This window comes from Coturnix japonica, chromosome Z (genome assembly GCF_001577835.2).
Source record: "Coturnix japonica isolate 7356 chromosome Z, Coturnix japonica 2.1, whole genome shotgun sequence".
NCBI lineage: Eukaryota > Metazoa > Chordata > Aves > Galliformes > Phasianidae > Coturnix > Coturnix japonica.
This window is the reverse complement of record NC_029547.1, coordinates 48966316-48988021: the sequence shown is the minus strand read 5'-3', so window position 1 is coordinate 48988021 and position 21706 is coordinate 48966316. Positions and strand designations below refer to the sequence as shown.

The 21706-nt window shown below is 39.7% G+C and overlaps 1 protein-coding gene and 1 non-coding gene across 2 annotated transcripts; one reads left to right on the top strand and one right to left on the bottom strand.

Annotated features, from left to right (window-relative positions):
* Nucleotides 1-1557: 1557 nt before the first annotated feature.
* LOC116652580 lies at nucleotides 1558-1714 on the top strand. The gene has a single exon (XR_004305739.1). It is a non-coding gene; the product is annotated as a U1 spliceosomal RNA (small nuclear RNA).
* Nucleotides 1715-4447: 2733 nt separating this feature from the next.
* On the bottom strand, nucleotides 4448-21311 carry TMEM38B (transmembrane protein 38B). The gene is made up of 6 exons (XM_015849638.2): nucleotides 21144-21311; nucleotides 15495-15651; nucleotides 11250-11434; nucleotides 10117-10204; nucleotides 7987-8104; nucleotides 4448-6963 (listed from the first exon to the last, which is right to left on the bottom strand). The coding sequence occupies exons 1-6, from the start codon at nucleotides 21247-21249 to the stop codon at nucleotides 6754-6756; spliced, it is 864 nt and encodes a 287-aa protein (XP_015705124.1). The 5' UTR covers nucleotides 21250-21311; the 3' UTR covers nucleotides 4448-6753.
* Between the last annotated feature and the right edge of the window lie 395 nt (nucleotides 21312-21706).

Below are 21706 nucleotides of genomic sequence, written 5' to 3'. Positions count from 1 at the left end.
TGCAGGCTCATCACAGCAGTATGATGTAAAATAATACAAGGAGAGGGTTGTCACAGTGTGGTAGTTCAGATTCACTAAACGGTGTACCAAAGAGTATGGTACTCTGGATGCAGGAGAGCCATGGAGGGTGACCACAGCCTTCCACTCTCTGTATCAAGGCCAGCCTTTGTGCTCAGATAATGCTAAACACAACAGAGTGGCTTCCAGCCTTTACTCCACTGGGAGCTGGCTCCCACGTTTTATGGTCATTCAGATCACACAAACCATTGTCCTGACGCCCCTTGAGAGGAGTACCATGGTCTGAAGAAGAGGACACATTATTAGGACACATGGTCTGAAGAAGAGGAGGATGCACCTCCTGGTTGTCAAGACTTACTGAGATAGAAGCTTAGAACTGCATCCGCATCTCTTCCAACGCTAGTCCCATTTTGCTTTGCTTTTCAAGAGTTTGCCTTTCCAAATCACCAAGCAGAAAGCAGGTAAGGAAAAGGGCTTTCCACTTGCTTAGGATGCTGTGTTTTTATAAAATGAGAAGAAAAATGGCACAAGTTTGTGCAAGCCAAGAAAATGAGTACCCTCTATCTGTTAATAATACAGTGTGATAGGCTAAAACAGGTACTCCTAATATCAGCTTAACATTTGATGGGAAAATGGACAGGGCTAATGTAAATAAGGCTCAACAATTCATTTTCTTCTACCTCATTTTTTGAGGCATTCCAATGTGATAATAATGCATATTTGCGTGTAGCTTACATCAGAAAAAATAAATAAATGGCTTTTATTACCAAACTATGGAAACACAAAACTCATTTGCAATCTGTCAAGGCAAGTAATCTTGCCAGATGACCTAAACCTGAACAGGTGAGGATCTTTGTCCCAGTATTTCAAAATACAGTATTATAGCAATTTTCAGAAGTTTGATGATTGGCTCTGAAATATTTTTGAGCCAAGAAGATGGATGTGTATTATGCACAAAGCAGATATTTGCTGAAAGTCTGGGTTGATCTGAAAGTGTGCTTTCTTGAAGAAAGGACAGCTTAAAATTTTCTGCTCATACCTGAGGACACTGACAGACTGCAATTGAGGCAATTTATGAAATAAATAAATAAATGAGTGGAAGCTTTGTTAAAGTCCAAAACTTAACTTTGGAAAAATCAGTTTTTAAAAAAACAAAATCCTTTTTTTTTTTTTTTAGGAGGAAAATATTCATTGGTTTTCTATGCTGCCCAGAGTTAACAATAATTTCCACCAGTATAGCTTCCTTGCAAAAAGAGATTTCCTTTCTGTCAAACCCATTTTCAGCTGGAAAAAAGCCTCAACAGAATAACCATGCTCAACAATAAAAGTAATAATTCATGCATCTAGAATATGCTTTCAGCTCTGCTCCTGAAAGCATTCTACAAATAACAGGCTGACTGCACAGAAGCAAAAGAATTGCTTCTGTTTTATAAGAGAGGAAACACTAACAAGGCAAGGGCCCACTTTTCAGAAGCAAACTCAAAACGCTGCTGCTACAGTACAGGGTCAGCACAAAGGTCTCTTTAGCCCAGTAGCCTTTTGTTGGAATGGTAGGGGAAATGCCATGGTCATGGAAGGTGGGTTGTCTAGGGTAAAGCTAATTCTTCACGCTCCAGATGTGCAGATCTCTCTAAATTCCCAAATGGAAGAACCTCAGCTGCATAATTTTTGCTAGCAGGATACTGTCTGCATCCATCCCTGGCTAGCTGGGGCTGCCAAGAGTGGATGCCAAGAGGAATAGCTGAGAACAGGTCAAGCATGCACTGTGTAATGCACCCATAATATTCTCCCTGACAGTACATGATGAGGCTTACCTGAATCAGAACTGGTATTTAATTGATTCCCATTTCTGGCATGCACAACTATCTCTGGTCATGCAATCCACAGCTTAATTATACACTGCACAAGAAAGCTATAGTCTTTTCTGTTTGTTTGCTCCAAGTCCATCGCCTGCAGTTTTGCTTACAGTTGCCTTGCTGCTTCTCTAGGAAGAAAAGCTTCCCTGTGCACCTGCTCACATAGGATTTTGCAGACCTTTGTGGTAGCCCATATTCTCCTCTCTTCTCCAACATTCTTGATTTACTGAGTCAGGAGTCTCTGTGCAAATGACATTCCATAATTTGCTTGCATTTTCAGCATTAATAACAGATCTGGTAGCCTCACCAGTTTGATACCCGTGGAGAAGCTCCATACTGCCCACTGTAGGACCGCCTGACATGACTACTTTACTGCATGACAAGAAGCAAGGATGCATTTTACTAAGAGTATTCTGTTCAATGCACTATTTCTCTGATTGTAATGAACTGCTCAAACATTATTCCACTCTCCTCCACATCATTTCAGCCTGGTTCTTAACACTACAGGGCTAAAAATAATAATAAATCAGTACTGTTTAAACATATCATAAACACATCTCGTTAATAACTTGAAATGCCTGGTCGTGTTCTTGTAGTTCATGCTGTGAATATATCCCTGGGGCTCTTATCCAGCTTGACCACCTTAATCCTTGTTTTTCCTTACAGCACTGATGATCTGGTTTCATAGATATCCATATAGACCAGCCACAGGCTCAGAAGTGTAGCCTCTGCTCTTGGGTAAGCAACTGTAAGGTTGCACTAGTGCAGAGAACCATACTGCCGGTTCATGATAGCAGCCTGAGTTTTCTCTTCTTGCTGTGCTAAAAGCATTCTGCATAGCATCTCCAGGAGTTATTCCCTTTTTTTGACTCCTGGTGTGCTTTCAGCTGAAGCTGATTTGTGTTGTACTCTGGTCAGCTTGCATCTGAGGACAAAAACACATACTTAGCAATAATATAATTTTATAAACAACAACTCTCCATGCAAACCAAGTTCTCTCAGTAGCAATGATGGGTTTCTTCTCTGTGTTTCTTAAGAGTGGGCTTTTAGCACTTAGAGAATTTAGTTGCTATTTGGTAAACACTTCAGCATTTGGCATCTGTGGGAGCTACTTTTCTTTCTTTTTTTTTTAAAGATCCTTCATGTTTCATCTTCTTCTGAACTTCTGAACTGATTATGATTCCTGCCAAACTTACCCACATTCAGTCTCAAATAAGCAAAAGCTTTAGGTAAAGATTAGGGAATGAAAAAGCTACTGATATATTTATTTCAAAGGAATTATTCTTTTGGCAAGACAGTTCTAACCAAAAGCCAGCTATGAGACATCTGAATTATGCTTGGAGAAGGCTCCACATGAATCTAATTGATCCTGAACTTTTTAATCCAGAAGGTGAAGTATAAAAGTAAAGCATATGTGTGCTAGCTAAAGGGGAAGCTACCCTAATTATAGGAATGCAAATCTCAGGGAACATGAAGTCTAAATTATCAGACTGGTGTCTAAACTCACCACTGGTGAGGTCTGCAACGAGCTAAACATATCATGTGGAGTTACCTCTCCTCCTCTTCAGCTGCTATACTGAATTAAAAGGACCTAAAAATATATGGGGTAATTGGATTGAAGCCAAAGAACGTCTCGACTAACGAAACAGCAGCTGCTTAGAAAAATAGGAAGCCTTACTAAGCTTCATATTTGTCTTTCACTTAATTTGGAAAAGCTCAAAGCCTATCTCCTGCTGCTTTAAACTTTTATATACTAGAATGCAAACATCAAGGAAAAATCACCTTACTTGCTGGACAACTCACTGTGGGAGAGTCAGAACCAAGATCTGGTGCAAGATAAGTGGCTCATAAGACAACAAATTTTCATTTTAACAAGGTTTGAACCACAGAAGTCCATACTGTGAGGGGGAGTTGCTATGAGAGTGTACTCTCCTGAATACAACACTAACTTTTTCACCTTGGATTTTTCTGATATTCTGCTATGACAACACAAGAACCATATAACTTCATGTCTTCAACTTGTTCAGAACAGTCTTCCCTTTTAGCATCTTAAAAGCATACACAAATATTACTGAACAGATATCCCAGGACCATATAATAATGCAATTTTTAGAAAACAGGATATTTACCAAGGAGGTTTGGATCAAAAAATCCTTCATTGATTTTATTCTGCATTTAGCCAGAAAATGCTTACCTAATAGTACACTGAAGAATCAAGATGGAAGTCACTGTTTCTGCTCATCAAGTACATCTTATGGTATTTCTTGTCAAAGAAACTGGGCATGTTTAAGAGAAATGAAGACCAAGAAGAGCCACTGAATTAACCAGGTGCAGGCCTTACCAGTGCAAAGTGAGCTGGTGGAAGAACTCTTTCAAGCCTGCCTTTATATGAGAACAAAGCAGCTATTTCTAGTTCTACCAGACTAGTGCTAGAATTAGATACAGGCTACTATTTCACATATGCTATTCTGACAAATCTGACATTCTTCACCCAAAACAAAATACTTCAAAGGATTTCTTACCCGTCACACAATGAGACATTTAGCAGAGACATAGAAGCACCAGCAAAAAAGCCAGAAATTAGTTAAGTGTTTATTTAAGGCATCCTGGATACACTGAATTAAAGCCTCCTATTGAATTCAGCTTAAACCATATGCAACTAGTTATCATTTTTATATTAAAAACAAACAACAACAAAAAAAGAATAATTATTGGACTAAAAAATAGCTTAATAATCCCCATAATACTTGCACGTAATTCAGTGTGTTCTTTTGAACACCCATTCTACAGAAAAGCCTGTGAGATCTTTAAACATGGTTTATTTTCAAAGTGCTTATTGCAGAATTTCCTTCAGTGTAACGTATGTTCCTTCTCCTAACAATACACAATACATTACGTTTCATATCTGCCTTGAAATATTCAGTAAAACAGAAGAAAACCCATTTTCTTAGTATTGCAGCTTTTAAGTACAGAGTTCAAACTGTAAACTTGTTAGACTAATTCTCTAAGTGTATTTTCGCATTTGTTTGGGATAAGTGTGGCTGGTTATCAGCCAGCATTTCTCAGCTGTGTAATTTCATATTACAATTCAATGAGATTAAAGAATCCATCCAGAAGTTTTAAGAATAGTAGACAACAACTGCTGCTGATGCTACTACATAAACTAGCTGATTATTATGCAGAAACTTGGCTGCCCCAAGTTTATTTGTATATCCATGGGTCCTAATATCAAAACCCTAAGACACTCTGCAAGTGTGACTTCAAGTGCTTTAAACTGGATAGATTTTCACTGTACAACAGTATGAACATCATTAATACGTTGTCCCAAGAGTAGGAGGTTCTCTTTTATTCTGTGTTGAGTACCTGACTTTGTTTTTGAGGTAGCATGCATTTGCTATACAGATGAATTCCAGACTAAGAAGGTCAGTGTCTTTGGTCACTACCATGGAAATGTAGCTTGACAGGCATAAGAAATTTCTTGGATTCTTTTTTAAGTCCAGCACTGGTGACAGTTTTTTCTCTAAATTTAGATGTGATCCTGGAACTAGAACTCTGCCTTTTCAGATCACATCTTCCTCCACATTCTCCTTGGCGTTCCTACACAAAGATTAACCAATGTCCTTTTATTCAAGAATTCTCTTCAAATCGGCACCCTCCAAAGACAAAGAATCTCATTCAGTAAAAGTAGTTTAATGTATTCTAGAAATGGCACATCAAATTGAAGACTTCTCTGGAAATATTAGAATCTTATCAAATGCAACATCTGTGAAGCATTAAAGACCTTGGTTCTGAAGTGTGTAAGACAATTGTTCCATACTGTTTGTAAAAAGATGCAACGAGCAGGATGCAGCAAATATCAACAAACATTAATATATACTTTCAGTGCTTTTGATAGTAACTGTCCTTCCTCAATAGCACCAGAGGTAACTGCTAGAAAATAGTATTTGTGTGTATTAACAGCAAGTATAACAGGGCACAACTTGTGATAAACAAGGCATATGTGCTATCCAGTATTCTTTTTTTTACAAAAGTTTGAATGTTTGACTTTGAAAAGAAGAAAAACTCATGCCTAGAAAAAAGGTGCAGGTGAAGAGATGTTTCATCCCAGTCAAATTGAAATACACTAGAAACAATATCTAAAAAATCACACATATAACACAAAAAATAGCAAAATATTCAATGCTTACAAAAAACACTAAAGTAAACCCACAGGAAAAGTACTGAGGTGCTTCTATTCCGTAAATTAAAATCTTGTTTTGAAAAAAAAAAAAAAAAAAAAAAGAGCAAAAAATATTGGCTTAAGTAAATAATGAAAACCTCGGCCAGTGTAGTGGGAATTAAAACAGTAATTCCATTATTTCTGTAATCAAAGGCATTAGTGTGGTACATTTTCATAGTTTTACAGTGCAACGTGATTAAGCCTTAATCAAGCTTTCCTACTTGGTACATTGTGCTTTGAACACTTGGCAGCGCAAGTTCATGATATCCAAATGAAACGTGAGAATCAAGAAGAAAAAAGAGAAGTGAACCAAGTGATATACCAGAAAAAATAGCAAAGCTGACTGTCACATTTTGAAACTTATTTTAGCATCTAAGTATTTAAAGCTATTAATAAATACAAAAAATACTTAAAACTTAAAAGCACTGTAAAAACGTGAACTTTTAGACTTAGAAATCCAACATCTGCACTTAGACTCTGAATACATTCTGAAAGCATATAAAACACATTCTGAAGGCAAACAACACCATCATGTTATACAGCCCTAATCTCATCTCATACACATTTCATTAAAAAAAAAAACTAAAAACCACAATATTTCAATCAGCCTCATCTAAAATATAAAAACATCTTCACAGGTTATCATGTTTTGTAAGCTACTTATTCTGTTTTCTTTGCCTGTCTCTTCTTAACACCATCATGCGGCTGCTCAGAGGATGACTGGTCACAGACTGAAGAGCCACTGGAAGATGAAGCACCTTCACCCCTTACTTTGGATGGTGGTTTTTGCAAGCCAAAGAACATGTGGCTTAATGCAGCCTCAATGGGAGCAAATGGAGAAGCTGTAGATCTTGTCAACATCATTGTTACCTATGAGAACAGTGGTCAAGTTGCAATATAAGTTTTAATGACCTCACAGTAGTTGAAAAATAGTTCAGTGCTAAACCAATGTATGGCACTTCTAACTTGCAAACTGAGCACCAAGAGTCCATGCTGTCAGGAACAGAAACATGCTCATTGTAGCTTGAAGTCATCAGCAAATGCTTCTCTTTCTGACCTACACTTTTAAGATATCTATATACAAACAATGTGCACAAAAATATTCTACATAGATTTACTAAAACCATCCTAAGAGTAAACCATTTTTGATGTCATACAGCAAGGCCTTTATTTGTTTAGGAGAAAAGTTGTGAACATTAGTTTGAAGTCTCAGCTCCCTAAAGCAAGTTCTAGAGAACAGAACTTGTCAACTGCTTCACAGAAGTGAGACTGACAACAGCCACTTTGCTCTCTAGTCTATTCAACAGCAGCTCCGAAGCTTGTAAATTGCTAGACTTCTGCTAACACACAGGCCACACATTTCTTATTAGCTAATAATGCGGAAGATGAGCATTATCCTAAAAATAAACAAGACTAAGTGAGTCAAGGACAGAAATTAAGTGATGCTGTGTAAAAAAATACCATTATTTACCTTTAATCTATTAACAGCATTATTTTTACAACACTGTAAGAATATGCATACACAGACAAAAACCTATTTGTTTTGGGTTTTTTTTTGCAAAACCAGAGATGACTGCACATATAAGGCAAGCATTCAGCAACTAGCAAAAGGCAGAGGAGAGCTTCTTTCCACAAACATCGACTTTGTTTGAGTTCATGGCCATAAAAGCCTACCATGTGAACCAAAATTCATGATTCCACTCCACCCCATATGCTGAACAGTATTAGAATAGGTCTTCTGTTCGTATAAGCAAGACTAAAGAGCTTTAAGACTTCAGCAGAAGCCATCCTCCCATCCTAGAAGCAAGCTTTATAACTTGTGGTATAATGTCTGAGGACTGAAAAAGTTTTTTTTTTTTAAATCAGTTATTTTCAACACCTTCAGATTCTTACCTTTGAAACTACAAGAAAGATGGTATATAGAAACATAAGGTTGTGTCTTCCTATTGGCAAGTACTGGCTGTGCTGCAGAGTGAAGAGAATTGCTCCTATCAAAGTTACCTTCACAGGGCTGAAAATTAAACAAACAATGTTAATTTTTCTTTCCTACACTACACTGAAAGATTTCATGGCCTGGAAAACAATATTCTCATCATGCACAACAATTATTTCTGAATAAAGCAGGCAAGTAACCTGCAGTGACAAGGTCAAAAACCACACTGTTATTAAACTATGACTTTCACTTCATATACTATTGTTATGCCTGCTGCATTATAGACATGCATCAAGTTCAGCACTGACTTATACAGCCAACAGATTTCTATATGACAAATACTCCTCAAATTAAAATACATCCTAATGCCTCTCTTCAGATTCTTCATACCAGCTTGCTCCACTTCCTCTTCTCTCAACATGTATTTTACTGAAGGTCAAATTACAAACTTTGCATTACTCAGACTTGACTTAAAAACACTTTTGTCCCCTATGTCAGAGGTGTTACTTATTCCAAGCAGTTTCCAAAGGTGTCAGAGAAGAACCTTGTCCAAATCTAATTCCACTGTGACACTCCACCAGTTCTGCAATTGTGATCAGCTGGCAATTGGCTTGAGCTAGGCCTTTGTTACCAAGTTTTGTCAACATAGCTGTGTTGCATTGCAACATGGAAAGATTTACATCTTCAATCTAATTTCATCATGATGGTACTTCAGCTGACAGGTATGCAGTCGGAAAACATGAGAACTTTCTGTTAAATGAAGTCATGTAAAGAGGGAACACTAAAATACTAGCAGAAAAATTCTATGCATTCTTTACGCTGCACTTACAATAGAAGGATGATATTTCTGTTATCACACAGCATTTATTTATAGGCAAATTCTTTCACTGTCTTTGCATTAAGTCAGATTTTCTGCATCCACTTCCTACTTAGGAAGTCAAAAACAACAACAAAAACAACAAACAAAAACCAACAACAAATAACTCTGTATAAAAGTGTGGAATCTGTTTACAGAGCACTTCATCCATTCAAATTTGTAACTTACTTCTGTTTAATATTCTGAATCTTCCCTTATTAAAACAAAATATATTTTAAAAAATATTTTTGAGCTATTTTGAGCCACATCAACCATGAAAAAGCAGGATATATACCAACCTAAAAGTGTTGCTCTGATGCTTCATCTGTAAGTACATTACTTTTACTGACAGTAACTACTCTAAGTTTGGTGAAAAGACAACAACCTAGGCACATACTAATTCTAAACACCTGGCATTTCAGAATAAGCCAGTTACTAACAGCAGCCAAATAATGTTGAAAGTTTTCTATAAAGGGCAGGTTACTAAGTTGTTTTCTGCTATTCTCAGTTGCTAACAGTGGCTGCAGAAAAGTAAAGTAATAAATACATTTAATTAGTATTTCTAAAAACTGGAGTCACAGCATGAAGATCAAAAATATTTTATCAAGTTAGTTAAAAGAGCTTATCTCAGCTTATAAGACTGTCTTGTGCCTTTCTAGCCTCTCTCAATGTTAATTTTATTGTTTAATCTGGAAGTCATGCAATTTTCCCATTCAACAAGAGAAGAAAAATTTCTTGTTTTTCAGTATAGTAAAGATGTGTTGCTGTATTTTCGCTACAGTGAGTAAGCAATTTGCACCTTCTCAAATAATCAGAATCAGTGGAGAACAGTGCTGGCAAAGAAAGTAAGAGTGTTCAAAGGAAGCCGTACTGTTGATGTTCAGAATGTGCACTAAAAACACAGACTTTATTCACGTATTTGTGGTACCACTGGCTTTTCATTTTAAATTGAAGACCATGTTCCTCCATAGTGTTTTCCAACAACTTCCAGCCACTGTTTAGCCATAATTTTTATTGGCTTTTCCCCATTTGGTATTCTTGTGCTGTAAACCCAAAATGACCAAAATATTTGCTAAAATTACCTAAGACCTACAACCAAGCTTTATTATAAATATTTCTATTTTGGTTTTGTTTTCTTTTTTTTTTCTTGTATTTTCAAATGTGAAGTGTGTGTCAGTACAGGATGTCAGTAAAACAGCAGTTAACATAATGCATTTGTTTTTAAAAAACTTACTAGGACATCTTCAGCAGTTCATTGGTTTCAGGTTTCCACACTCCTCTCACCAACTGCTCAAAGTTGGAGATTAGGCCACTACCAGCTCCTGAAATTCCAAAGATTAACATTAAGCCTCCACTGGCATGCTACCACTGCTGCACAGCCTACTGTTGCTCCAGCAAAACTTGTTAAACCAGGCGCCAAATGTGGCACCCAAAGCTCAGACTTAAAGATACTAATCCAATCTTTCATATGTGCACAACTTGAGTGACCAATAGGAAACTTCAGAGCTTTAGCTACTTAGGAAGAACGCCAGGTTCACCTTTATGCAGTAATTTGACATGACACACTGATCACTGCAAACAAGTGCTTAAATTGGTAAATCATTACAGAAGCTTATACTATTCCATTCTTCTTGTTAGCAACTAAGTACAGAGAATATGAGTATGAAGTAAGAGGACCCTCCATAAGAGTAGATGTATGTGTGTTTTATGTTACAAAGAGGCAAAACAATGTGGTATTAGAGATTCTGGCCAGTGATCTGTATCATCAACCGAAAAAGTTAATACAATAGATCTTCACATTAGCGCATGTTGTTTCCCAAAGCCCAACAGCATTAAGCAAATAGAATCAAGATCTGCAGTACTACAACCTGAAGTGGTTCTAGCTTTGTCACTACAAATATAGCTGTTAGGAAGGTAGATTCCAGACAGCATGCAGGTTAGAAGGGTAATTCCTGTGTTTAAAATAAGCTCAAGTTAACAATAAAAATGCTACGAAAACAAGCTCTCTTCTTCATCCGCATGTAAGGAAAACAGTTCAGAGGACATATGCTTTTGGAAAGGTTAGCGACAGAAGTGAAGCTACATGGGAGATCTACTTCTTCACTGCCACCAACTGCCCATCCTAGAAGTCCTCACAAGACCTTCTGAAAGGATAAGATGAATTTCCCTTAGAGTCATTCAGTGTCACTCTTACCCAGGCAGAAAAGCTGCTGCACAGACTTCTCCCTCCGGGGGATAACAGTTTGTATAAGGACTATCATATTCACCACAGCAAGGAGCAGTGCTAGAGTTATGCTGAAGGGACAGGCATTTAAATACCACTCCAAAATATCATAACTCATCAGAAGAAGATGTTATGTATGTTACCTCTGGCCCAGCCCACAGCTACCATGACAAGCCAGGCATCTTCAAAATGACTGTCTGCGTGCGCAACGCCAGCCACTATTTTCCAGGTCCTAGTCACTTCTTTCATTCCTGCAACCAGAAGCCGAAGAGGCAGAAAGGCAAAGCACTGGTAGAATTTGTCTTGCGGGCAGTAAAACACAAGATACCTGAAAATCATATTGAGAAAACCAGTTACCAATGTTCAAAATTTTCTGCAAACAAATTCACTAGATATTTCCTGAATGTGAATAGCAAAACTTGGCACACTACTGACAGCACAGTTTCTTCTACCACAGATACAGAACAAATCATAGTTGCCTCTCTGTCCCCGCTGAGAATTCCTAAAAGCAATCAGAAGGAGCTTTAAATTTTCACAGAATATTCCAAGCTGGAAGGAACCCACATGCATCATCGAGTCCAGCTCCTGAAACTTCTTTCAGCAATGGTTCTGTAATTTACATACCATATTTAGACTGTTCAAACTATTAAATTGCTGTCTTTTTGTTTTGTTTCGGTTTTGTTTGCTTTTTTATCCCCAGAAGTAAGACAGAGTGATAAATTATGTGCTGACATTATGCTTCCCCCCAAAAGGTGTATGGAATTACGTAACTTCAGCAAGAATGCCTCCACTAGTTAGTATCATGCCAGACAAAATGCACAGCTATTTTCAAACCCACTTCACACCTTAGTAATTCTAGCTTTTCCAGCTTGCTGGTTACAAGCATGTTTCCTTCTTCAAAGTCTTATAAAAACACTTGAAGTTACACTTAAAATTTAATATATATTTTTTCTAATCTGGTTGTTCTCAGAATAAAGATATCTAACAAAGAAATCTGAAGTTGACAGTCAATTGTGATTAGATTATGTGATATTTTACTTTATCTCCTCAACCACAACCAAATTTCAGTTCTTAAACAGACACTTAAGGTCCCCTCAGAAAAAAAGTTAAAAAAGAAAAAAAATGCTTAAGGATCTATATTATCTGAGAATGGGAATAAGTGGGAATAAGGCAGCAATAAAGATGGGGACAACCTTTAAAAGACAGGAAAATTACTTCAGTTTTCTGAGAGAAATACCTGCCTCTTGGCTTAGGCTTCTGGCTCAATCCAGTCTACCAATAAGTAGATTGGATTGAGCTCAGAAAGGCTGTATCTTTTCCCAATTTTCTCAGGCAGCAAGGTAGAGATGCAACTCTTTCCCTAGTTCACTTCATCAAAACGACTAGCACACACGAGAGCCAGGAAGAGTCAGTCATGTTTCTTGGTTTGAGGTTAGAAAGTCTGAGAACACTTAGGTGTTTTTCTAGAATTAACATCTATCCTTAACAGCAGAATGCCAGGATGCTTACTCCATAGGAAGACACAATTTAGCTGAAGTCATATCCTAGTTATGCATTTCTTTTTGCTGCAATGTATAGAGTGCTATGAGCTATCACTGAAAACATATAAAGTTTTTTGTCTTCACGACCTCCCAGACTGAAGCATGTAATAGCCTTTTCCTCAAATGCATGGAAGCCATAGGAATTTACATAATAGCTAAGTATGGTTCCTGTACTGAGTTCTAGCATCATTTTGAACTGTTTAAATTTCTTCCTTTATCTCCTATTGTAAATTCAATTGCCTTTGCAGCAACCAAGCTTCAGATGGTATATCATGGATGTATATAGAGTACACATTTTAATGGCTACTGCAAATAGCTATTTAAGCCGCATAATCAATACACAACACTAACCAAAATTAACTTGCAATTGCAAAATGTGTGTTTATGACATCAAAGCATAGATAACTGGATTGAATTCAAATTGCACTGCTACTCCACCTCATTTCTCTCTCTGTTAGTAAAGCTTGCAAACAGTAGATGTCGCTATCCTACAGACTATTCAGAAGCATTTCTTGAGCATAGAACAACCCCTTTTGTTTTCCAGTTTTATGTGATCTGAGGAATTTCGCTTCATGTGACTTGAGATCAAGAATTAATTGTACTAATGATGAAAGAACTCAAAACGAAAAGCTTAATAAGTTTCATAACATTCATAGGTTCTTATTAAAACCTCATTTTATTTCAGCATAGCAAGTCATGTTTTTCCACATTAAACTGAATGTTATGTTCTCTATGCCTGTCCTTCAGATTCAGAGATTCAGGCTGAACATTAGGAAGCATTACTTCTCAGGAAGGGTGGTCAGGCACTGGAATGCACTGCCCAGGGAGGTGGTGGAGTCACCGACCCTGGGGGTGTTCAAGGAATGATGTTGTGTTGAGGGACATGGTTTAGTGGCAGCTATTGGTAATAGGTGAACAGTTGGACTGGATGATCTTTTAGGTCTTTTTCAACCATGGTGATTCTATGATTCTGTCCGAGTTTCAGCTGTGACATAATTTCCTTCTAAAGAGTGCCTGGTATGATGCTATGGTTTGGTTCTAGGAGAAAAATAATGCTGATAACACCAATTTTTACGAATGCTACAGAAGCAGTGTTGTACAGAGCCAAGGCCATTAACAGTGAAAGGCCCAAGGAGATGGGAGGGAACAGTATCAGGACAGTTGGCCTAAACTGGCCAAGGCAGTGAAAGTTCATCACACTCTTCCCCTGCTCAGGGACTAGCAGGGTATCAGTAAGAGGGTGGTAAGCAATTGCTTGTAAATCACCTATTATATACATTCATACATACATATATTTTTTTTGTAACAAATATAATTTTTTTCTCTATCTTCACAAATATTTTTAGCTCAACCCACAAGTTCTACGTTGTTTTCCTGTAGTCTTTCCCCCACCCACTGGTAAGGAAGGGATCGAGTAAACAACTATGTGGTGCTGAGCCATCTGCCAGTTAAACCAGAACAGCCCATTTGACACCCAACACAGGGCTTTTCACAGAGACTAGAGTGGCCACAGGACTGGTTTTGAGGGTCATGGCACCTGCAGGGCCTACCAGAAGGACTATGGTAACTGCAGAGTCTGTCGCAAGACAGTCCTGCAACCACAGGACCTGTCGCAAGGGTTGGAGTGGCCACAGGATCCATCATGGGAGTGGGAGCATCCACAGAGCTTCTTGGAAGAGTTGTGACAACCCAGTTCCTTGGGCCCTTTGCTGTGAAAGGTGTTGGCTCTGTACAACACTGATTAGCAGCAACTGCAAACACTGGTGTGTTATCAACACTGCTTTTCTCCTAGAACCGGAACAGAGCATTATACCAGGCACTCTGAACAAAATCATTTTGTCCCATCTGGAAATAAGACACCTCCTAACTCAAGTATTATTTGTTAAAACAGTCTTATATACCAGAAGCTGATTCTGTAAATGCTTTACCAATACATGTTTAATTGTGGGTTATTCATCTGATTTGCTTAAACTCGTCTGCATCTTCCATTGCAATATGAAGACCAGAAGACTACTGAACATACACATATGTAGATATAAACGCTTATTTTCATTTCTATGATTTGCAGTTGTAAAACTTAAGCAGCAACAAGGAAGGATTTCAAGCAGCTAATACTCACATAAAATAGAAAACCACTGCTGCTCACAAATTTTGTTAAGTCCTAGGATTCCTTTTAAGATCAAGGCAACAAACTAAACTCTCAAATATATGACTTCCACTGCAAGGCTACCTTCACATTAAAATAATTACAGTACTATTTTTGAACTCCAAAACAAGCTAAATTGCTGGCATGTTCACACACTTGACTTCCTCATTCAGCTCTCTACTGGCTTTCACTACAATCCCATCCATTTAGGAAAGCAAAATGGGAAAGAGCAAAAGACAGAAAAAAGAAGTCAGAAAGAAGATACTAGAAGAGAAGAAAGAGCATCTTAGCTCCACAGCTGAAGAAAAGTTCAAGAACTTTATTTCAGCCATGTTCTGGTCTTCAGAAGCTACCACTGGAAAAACCAGATAGCATATATGAACTCTCTGTATCCAGGAAGGCAATAACTGAAGTCTCTTTTATTCTGAAGCATCTGCTTGACATGGAATACCACAAAAACATAAGGAAAATGCAGTGACTGAGCATTTCATTATAAAACAATTTCAAGAGTTGCTCTTTTATGAACATTTCACTTCTACAGAAAGGGTTAAAACCAGCTATTTTGCAACAGGGACCTCTCTGATGAAGAGAGAACATCTAAATCCACAATATTTCTAAGTTAAGCTTAATGATATAATCTTATAATTACAGTCAATGTAGAGCTTCCTCAGAATAAATAATACACAATTGTGGCTGCTTACCAGACTGAAGATGCCAGCAGAATATTTGTGGTTTTTGCCAAAAATGCTACAGGAGGTTCTCCAAGCATCAAGGAAGACAAAACAGATCCACCAAAGCAGCAAAGCATAGCACTAAACCAGCAGGCAACTGGACTGCGGATTGACACGTCTACAGCTCCTAGAGCAAAGAGAAAAGATACGCAAACAGAAGCAAACATTTGACAATTGTGTTACATTTTAAAAGACAGTGTTTTTCAAGTCACACAGTCCTACACTGTTCCTTCAGATCATGAAGTCTGCTAAATATAAACTTCCTGTGATATTGACTTAAGTGTGCATTACCTAAATAAAAGTGAAAAAATGGCATAGTGTTCTCTCAGCATCTTTTGTGGGTTGATTCAGTCTATTTTGCTACCAGTAAGCAACAGCTTTCAAATAATGGCCTGAGAGGGTTTGTTGTTTAAAACTTGTTATAATGTTGCTTTTGAATTTTTATTAAGAATATATAATTGTTTTGCTGACCTAAGCAGGACTGGTACTAGTGCAGGTACTTTCTGAAGTTTGTTCTACAATTTCCATTTCTTCTCTTTAGTGATTATGAATTCAAGTTCACTGTTTTTCCTCTTAATACCCTCCAAACAGTGTTCTCTGGGTAAAATAAAAGCACAACCCAAAATAATTGAGCAAATATTGTTTCATCTGCAGTCCTGAACAGGCAAAAATGTTTGCCCAAAGACATACAATATATTTAAGCTTCACTCGTTATTAGATGCTTCACTGTTTCATCTTCAAAATCTTAAAATGAATTGATTTTTAAATTGCAATTCAACTATTCTGGTAGTTTTCAATAGCAGAAGATTATGTTGGAGTAAAAAAAAAGGAAACATCAACTATTTCTAAGGGGAAAAAACACTTTATCAAAGCCAGAAATATATTGAAATCATTGTTTTGACTATTTCCTTCCACTTCAGGAGTTCACCACTTACAAATCTCCCCCTTTATAAAGACGTAGGGCTTGGTTTGCCTAACCTAACTGCATTTTCATAGTCCAAAGGCTGAAGGTCACAAAAGCAAAGATGAAAACTACTGTCCACCCCAAAATGAAATGTAGCATTTGGTTAATGATTCAGCAGAACCATTTTACAAGCATTCTGTTGGAAGAGAAGGTTCTTATCAAAACCAGAATGCCTGAATTTATCGAAGAGAATACAGCCCTCTCCATGTAATTCCCTTTAGACAAGACTATTAACAAGATTGCTCCTGTTTTAAGTACTGGTACAGTATTACAGCACAAAGAGATCATGTACAGGAGAAGCATCTGAAATTCTACAGAGTAGCAAGAAAACCTGAACAATGGCAGCACCCAATGTAAATCATGAATCACTCAGGATCATGCACTGCAAGGGCATATATATAAAAATATATGTATATATACACAGTATATATATATTTCTCAGCAGTTGCGTTATGCACTTCTTTAACTCCTAAACTGATGCAACACCGAAAGTAATCTGCATAGTAATCTGTTTTTGGTTCAAAACTGGTAACCATATTATCATAGAAGGTTCCATATGCAAAAATTACTATCTTCCAGACCAGGTGCAAAAGAAATCTTACATTTCATCCATCACCAGGTAGGCCTGCACCAACTTCTCCTTCATTAGCATGATGCTTCTCACCTGGCATTAGCAGAGAAGTAATCATCTTAACATCTTACTTGTGACCTCCTGGAGAATATTCAACTGTGCTCCCCCAGACACAGCACAGCTAAGAGCTAAAGAAAAGAAAGCTTCCTTCACCTCACTGGGTGTTTGGCAAGATTACTGACTGAAGGAAAGGAAACCACTTCAGGTGCTGTGTCTTCCTGAAAAAATAGGATTTTACCGATGGAGGAGAATTTTCTTAGTTCATACAAAAAAAAAGTTGATTCCAATTTAAAGCCTATATTAGCACCTAAATTACATATGGGATGTAACTTTCAGAAAATAAATGGAGTTTTAAGTAGGTCACATGTTTTTTAAACAAGGAGTCATTTATATTTGTCCTCGAGTGTGCCATGAAAAACTAATGAGGCATCATACAACCATGCAGGATATCATCTGCCAAAAGGCCACCAGTCATGCAAACAGCATACTTTAGAAAGCAAAGATAAGGTTTCAAAATAGAAGGATTATCATTGAATGGAGTGATAAATATTATTTCTAGGTGATGTTAATAAAAAGCTTTGCCAGCTCATTCTGTACGTAGGTTATGATCTGCTTTAAGCTTCCTAATGTGTTATGAACAGGCAAACAAGAATACATACCAAGAATACATCTAAAGATCAAACCAGAAGCACATCCAGAAAAGTTTTCCCAGCACTCCAACTGAACTGTACATACTGTGAATTAAGCTAGAGCACTTACACAGCCAAATTTAATCTATCAAAAGTATGCCAAAAGCATTAGTTCTCCTCAGATAACTCAGATCCCATCTCAGCAGACTTCTGAGACCAAAACTAGCACATTCCTTCCAAATGCTGCATATCCACAATCCTCAACTTCTGTTTTCTTCTGCTCCCCTTTCCTTCCACCTCCCCCAAGAAAATATGCCCCCAAAAACTCCCCTTCTGGAGTTTTTGCAGCTAATTAAGCAACCCCAAGTGTACTGAGCAAGAAATCTTAGCTTAATTGATGTGCAAAGCAACACACTGGTTGTCTCTGCTATAGCTCATCAGTACTTACAAGAGAGTGAGAAAATCAAGCTAGAAGGACTGGGAAAATTCCCAGTTAGTACGTGAACATCCATCATAGAAATACACTTAATCTGGTGTGTAGCATTTACTAATTTAATGAAATGCCAAATGAGATAAAACAAACTTGGCTGTGATGTGACTGCATGCTTCCTATGCCATCAGACAGTTAATTGATTCCCAATTATCTGTGAGTAAAAGAATAACTGAGTTTCTGAGAACACACAGAGCAGTGAGGCAGTGAGTCACCATCCCCTGAGCTGTTTACGAACCGTGTGGATGTGGCACATGGTGAAATGGTCTGGTGGCTGGATGTGAACATCTTGGAGGTCTTTTCCAACCTTAATGATTCTGTGGTATAGTGTTCAAACTGTTTGCAAGCAAGCAACAGACCAGCATGCAGTCACTGTAACTACTGTTATTAATTAATTAACAGTAATTACTGTTATTAATTCTGGCTCTAGAAGAAAAAGAGAGTCTATGTCCTCTAGAAGAAGGGACAGGCTCCCTGGGGAGATTACATGGAAGCTGCTAAGGTATGCAGGGAAGAAGTTACGAAGATGAAAGCCCAACTTGAACCCAGACTGGCAACTGCAGTGGAAGAGAATAAGAAATCTTTTTACAAATATGTCAGTGGTAAGAGAAGAACCAGGAAAATGTCCATCCTTTACCTGATGCAGCAGGGAATGTGACCACTGAGGATAAGGAAAAGGCTGAGGTCGCCAATGCCTTCTTTACATCCGCCTTTAATAGGCAGATCAGTTATCCTCAGGGCACTCTATGCCTGAGTCTGGGATGGAACGCAGAATACACTCCTAGTGATTCAGGTAGAGCCAGCTAGAAAGCTCCTCCTACATCTGGACTGCCACAAGTCCATGGGACTGGAAGGGCTCCACCCTTGGGTGCTGAGGGAGCTGGTGGGGGTGATTGCTGAGCTGCTCTCTGCCATCTACCAGCACTCCTGGTTATCTGGAGAGGTCCCAGAGGATTGGAGGCTTGCCAACATGACTCCCATCTACAAGAAGGGCTGTAAGGAGGATCCGGGCAACTACAGGCCTGTCAGCCTGACCTCAGTACCCTGGAAAGTTATGGAACAAATCATCACACAGCCATGTATGTGGCATACAAGGGATCAGGCCCAGCCAACACGGCTTCATGAAAGGCAGGTTGTGCTTGACCAACCTCATCTCCTTCTGTGACTGAGTGAACAGACTGATAGATGAGGGAAGGGCTGTAGTCTACCTAGACTTCAGCAAAGCCTTTGACACGGTCTCTTACAGTATTCTCCTGGGGAAACTGGCTGCCCGTGGCCTGGACAGGTATATATTTCTCTGGGTAAGGAACTGACTAGAGGGCTGAGACCAATGGGTAGTGGATAATGGAGTTAAGTCCATCTGGTGACCTGTTCCAAGTGATGTCCCCTAGGGGTCAGTACTGGGGCCTATCTTGTTTAATATCTTTACTGATGACCTACATGAGGGGATTGAGTGTACCTTCAGTAAGTCTGCAGATGACACCAAGTTGAGAGGTGGTGTTGATCTGCCTGAGGGTAGGGAGGTCCTTCAGAGGGATCCAGATAAGCTGGATTGCTGGGCTGAGGTGAATGGGATGAAATTCAACAAGGCCAAGTGCCGGGTCCTGCTCTTTGGCCACAATAACCCCATGCAGCGCTATAGGCCTGGGGCTGAGTGGCTGCATGACTGTGAAGAGGAAAGGGACCTGGGGGTGTTGGTTGGTGCTTGGCTGAACATGAGCTGACAGCGTGTCCAAGTGGCTGAGAGGACCGATGCTATGCTGGCCTTCAGTAGAAACTGTGTGGCCGCACCTTGAATACTGCGTTCAGTTTGGGCCCCTCTCTATAAGAAAGACATTGAGGCCCTGGAACGTGTCCAGAGACGGGCAACAAAACTGGTGAGGGGTCTGGAGCACAAGTCTCATGAGGAGCAGCTGAGGGAGCTGGGATTATTTAGCCTGGAGGAGGCTCAGGGGAGACCTCATCACACTCCACTACTTCCTGAAGGGAGGCTGTGATGAGGAGGACTTTGGCCTCTTCTCCCAGGCATCAAACAGGACCCAAGGAAATGGCCACAAGTTGTACCAGAGAAGATTTAGATTAGACATAAGGAAAAACTTTGTTCCCTCAGAGAGTGGCACTGGAATGGCTGCCCAGGGAGGTGGTGGAGTCAGCATCTCTGGCAGTGTTCAGGAGGCATCTGGATGAGGAGCTACAAGGTGTGGTTTAGTGGCTTATGGTCGCATTGGTGATGGGAGGACAATTGGATGAGATGATCTTGTAGGTCCTTTCCAACCTTGTGATTCTGTGATTCTGAGTGCTACAGAGCAACTCCTATCATTCAGCTCCTCTCACAAGTGTTCATTCCAAAAGAAAGTCTTATGGCAGTGCATTATAACCACCTTTAGGTAGAAAGTTCCTCTTTATGTTGCAACAGTGTATTAAAGTGTTGTGTGTCAGCACCGAGAAACAACTTTAGGTGTAGCAACAAGATGTGGTGAAGATGCCAGCACTTTATGTTGGCCTTTACAGCTTGCTAAGTGCACTCACTCGGCAGGAAGCAAACATACACCTTAAAACGCTTCACAAGTGACCAAAGAATCAGCTCTCAATAAGCAAACAGTGCGCTGCAGCTCCCGGCCGCTCCACAACTCACAACGCCAGCTCCGTTCCTTGAACGGTTAGCAGCCCCAAGTCACTCCACAGGTGGCTACGCTAACACAAGGCGGTCTCTATGCTTAGGACAAGAAACAGCGGGCCTGAGGATAAGAGTGACAGTGGAAGCGATCTGCTGGAAAAGAGCAAGCGGCGGCTGAAGCACTGTGCCAGCGTGCACCGCACAGACCGCCGCGGGACGTCTCTGCCACGCCGGGGCACAGCGCGACCCGCCCCGCTCCCCACGGACCCCTCGCCCAGCGCCGCTCACCCCGCTGCTCCTTCAGCGCCATGACGGAGGCCACGTAGTGAGCCAAGTCGAAGAAGGGGAACATGGGCAGGCGGGAGAAGAGCAGAGGAACCTGCCCCAGCTCCATGGCGGCAGGCGCTTGTGAGAAGCGTGGCCCTCGCCGGGAGCCGTCGGAGGGCGGAGCGGCGGTGCGCTGGGCCGGGTCTGATCCCTTCAGAGGGATGGGGCCGGAGGGGGCGGGGGAGTGACCCTCCCTGAACAGTGAGGGGCTGCTTTCTGTCTGAACTTTATTTCAGTCGTTTTGCTCTCGGTTTCTTCCTTTCTATGCCTGAGTGCAGACACGAAAACCAGTTATTTTCTAGAGCAGCCTATCGCCTTCCACAGCTGATGGGTGGTAAAACGCGGTATGTTGGTAGCTGCATCCTCTGGCAGAATATGGGTCGGTATCGTTTTGTCTCCCGCTGAGTGCTGACGTGTTCCTGTGCAGCAGCAGAGGATTTCCTGGCTGGATGTTCTGCCCGCAAGCTGTGGAACCATTTCTGCTCTCTGCAGTACTGCTTTGTGCCACTGAGCGGCACCAGGCT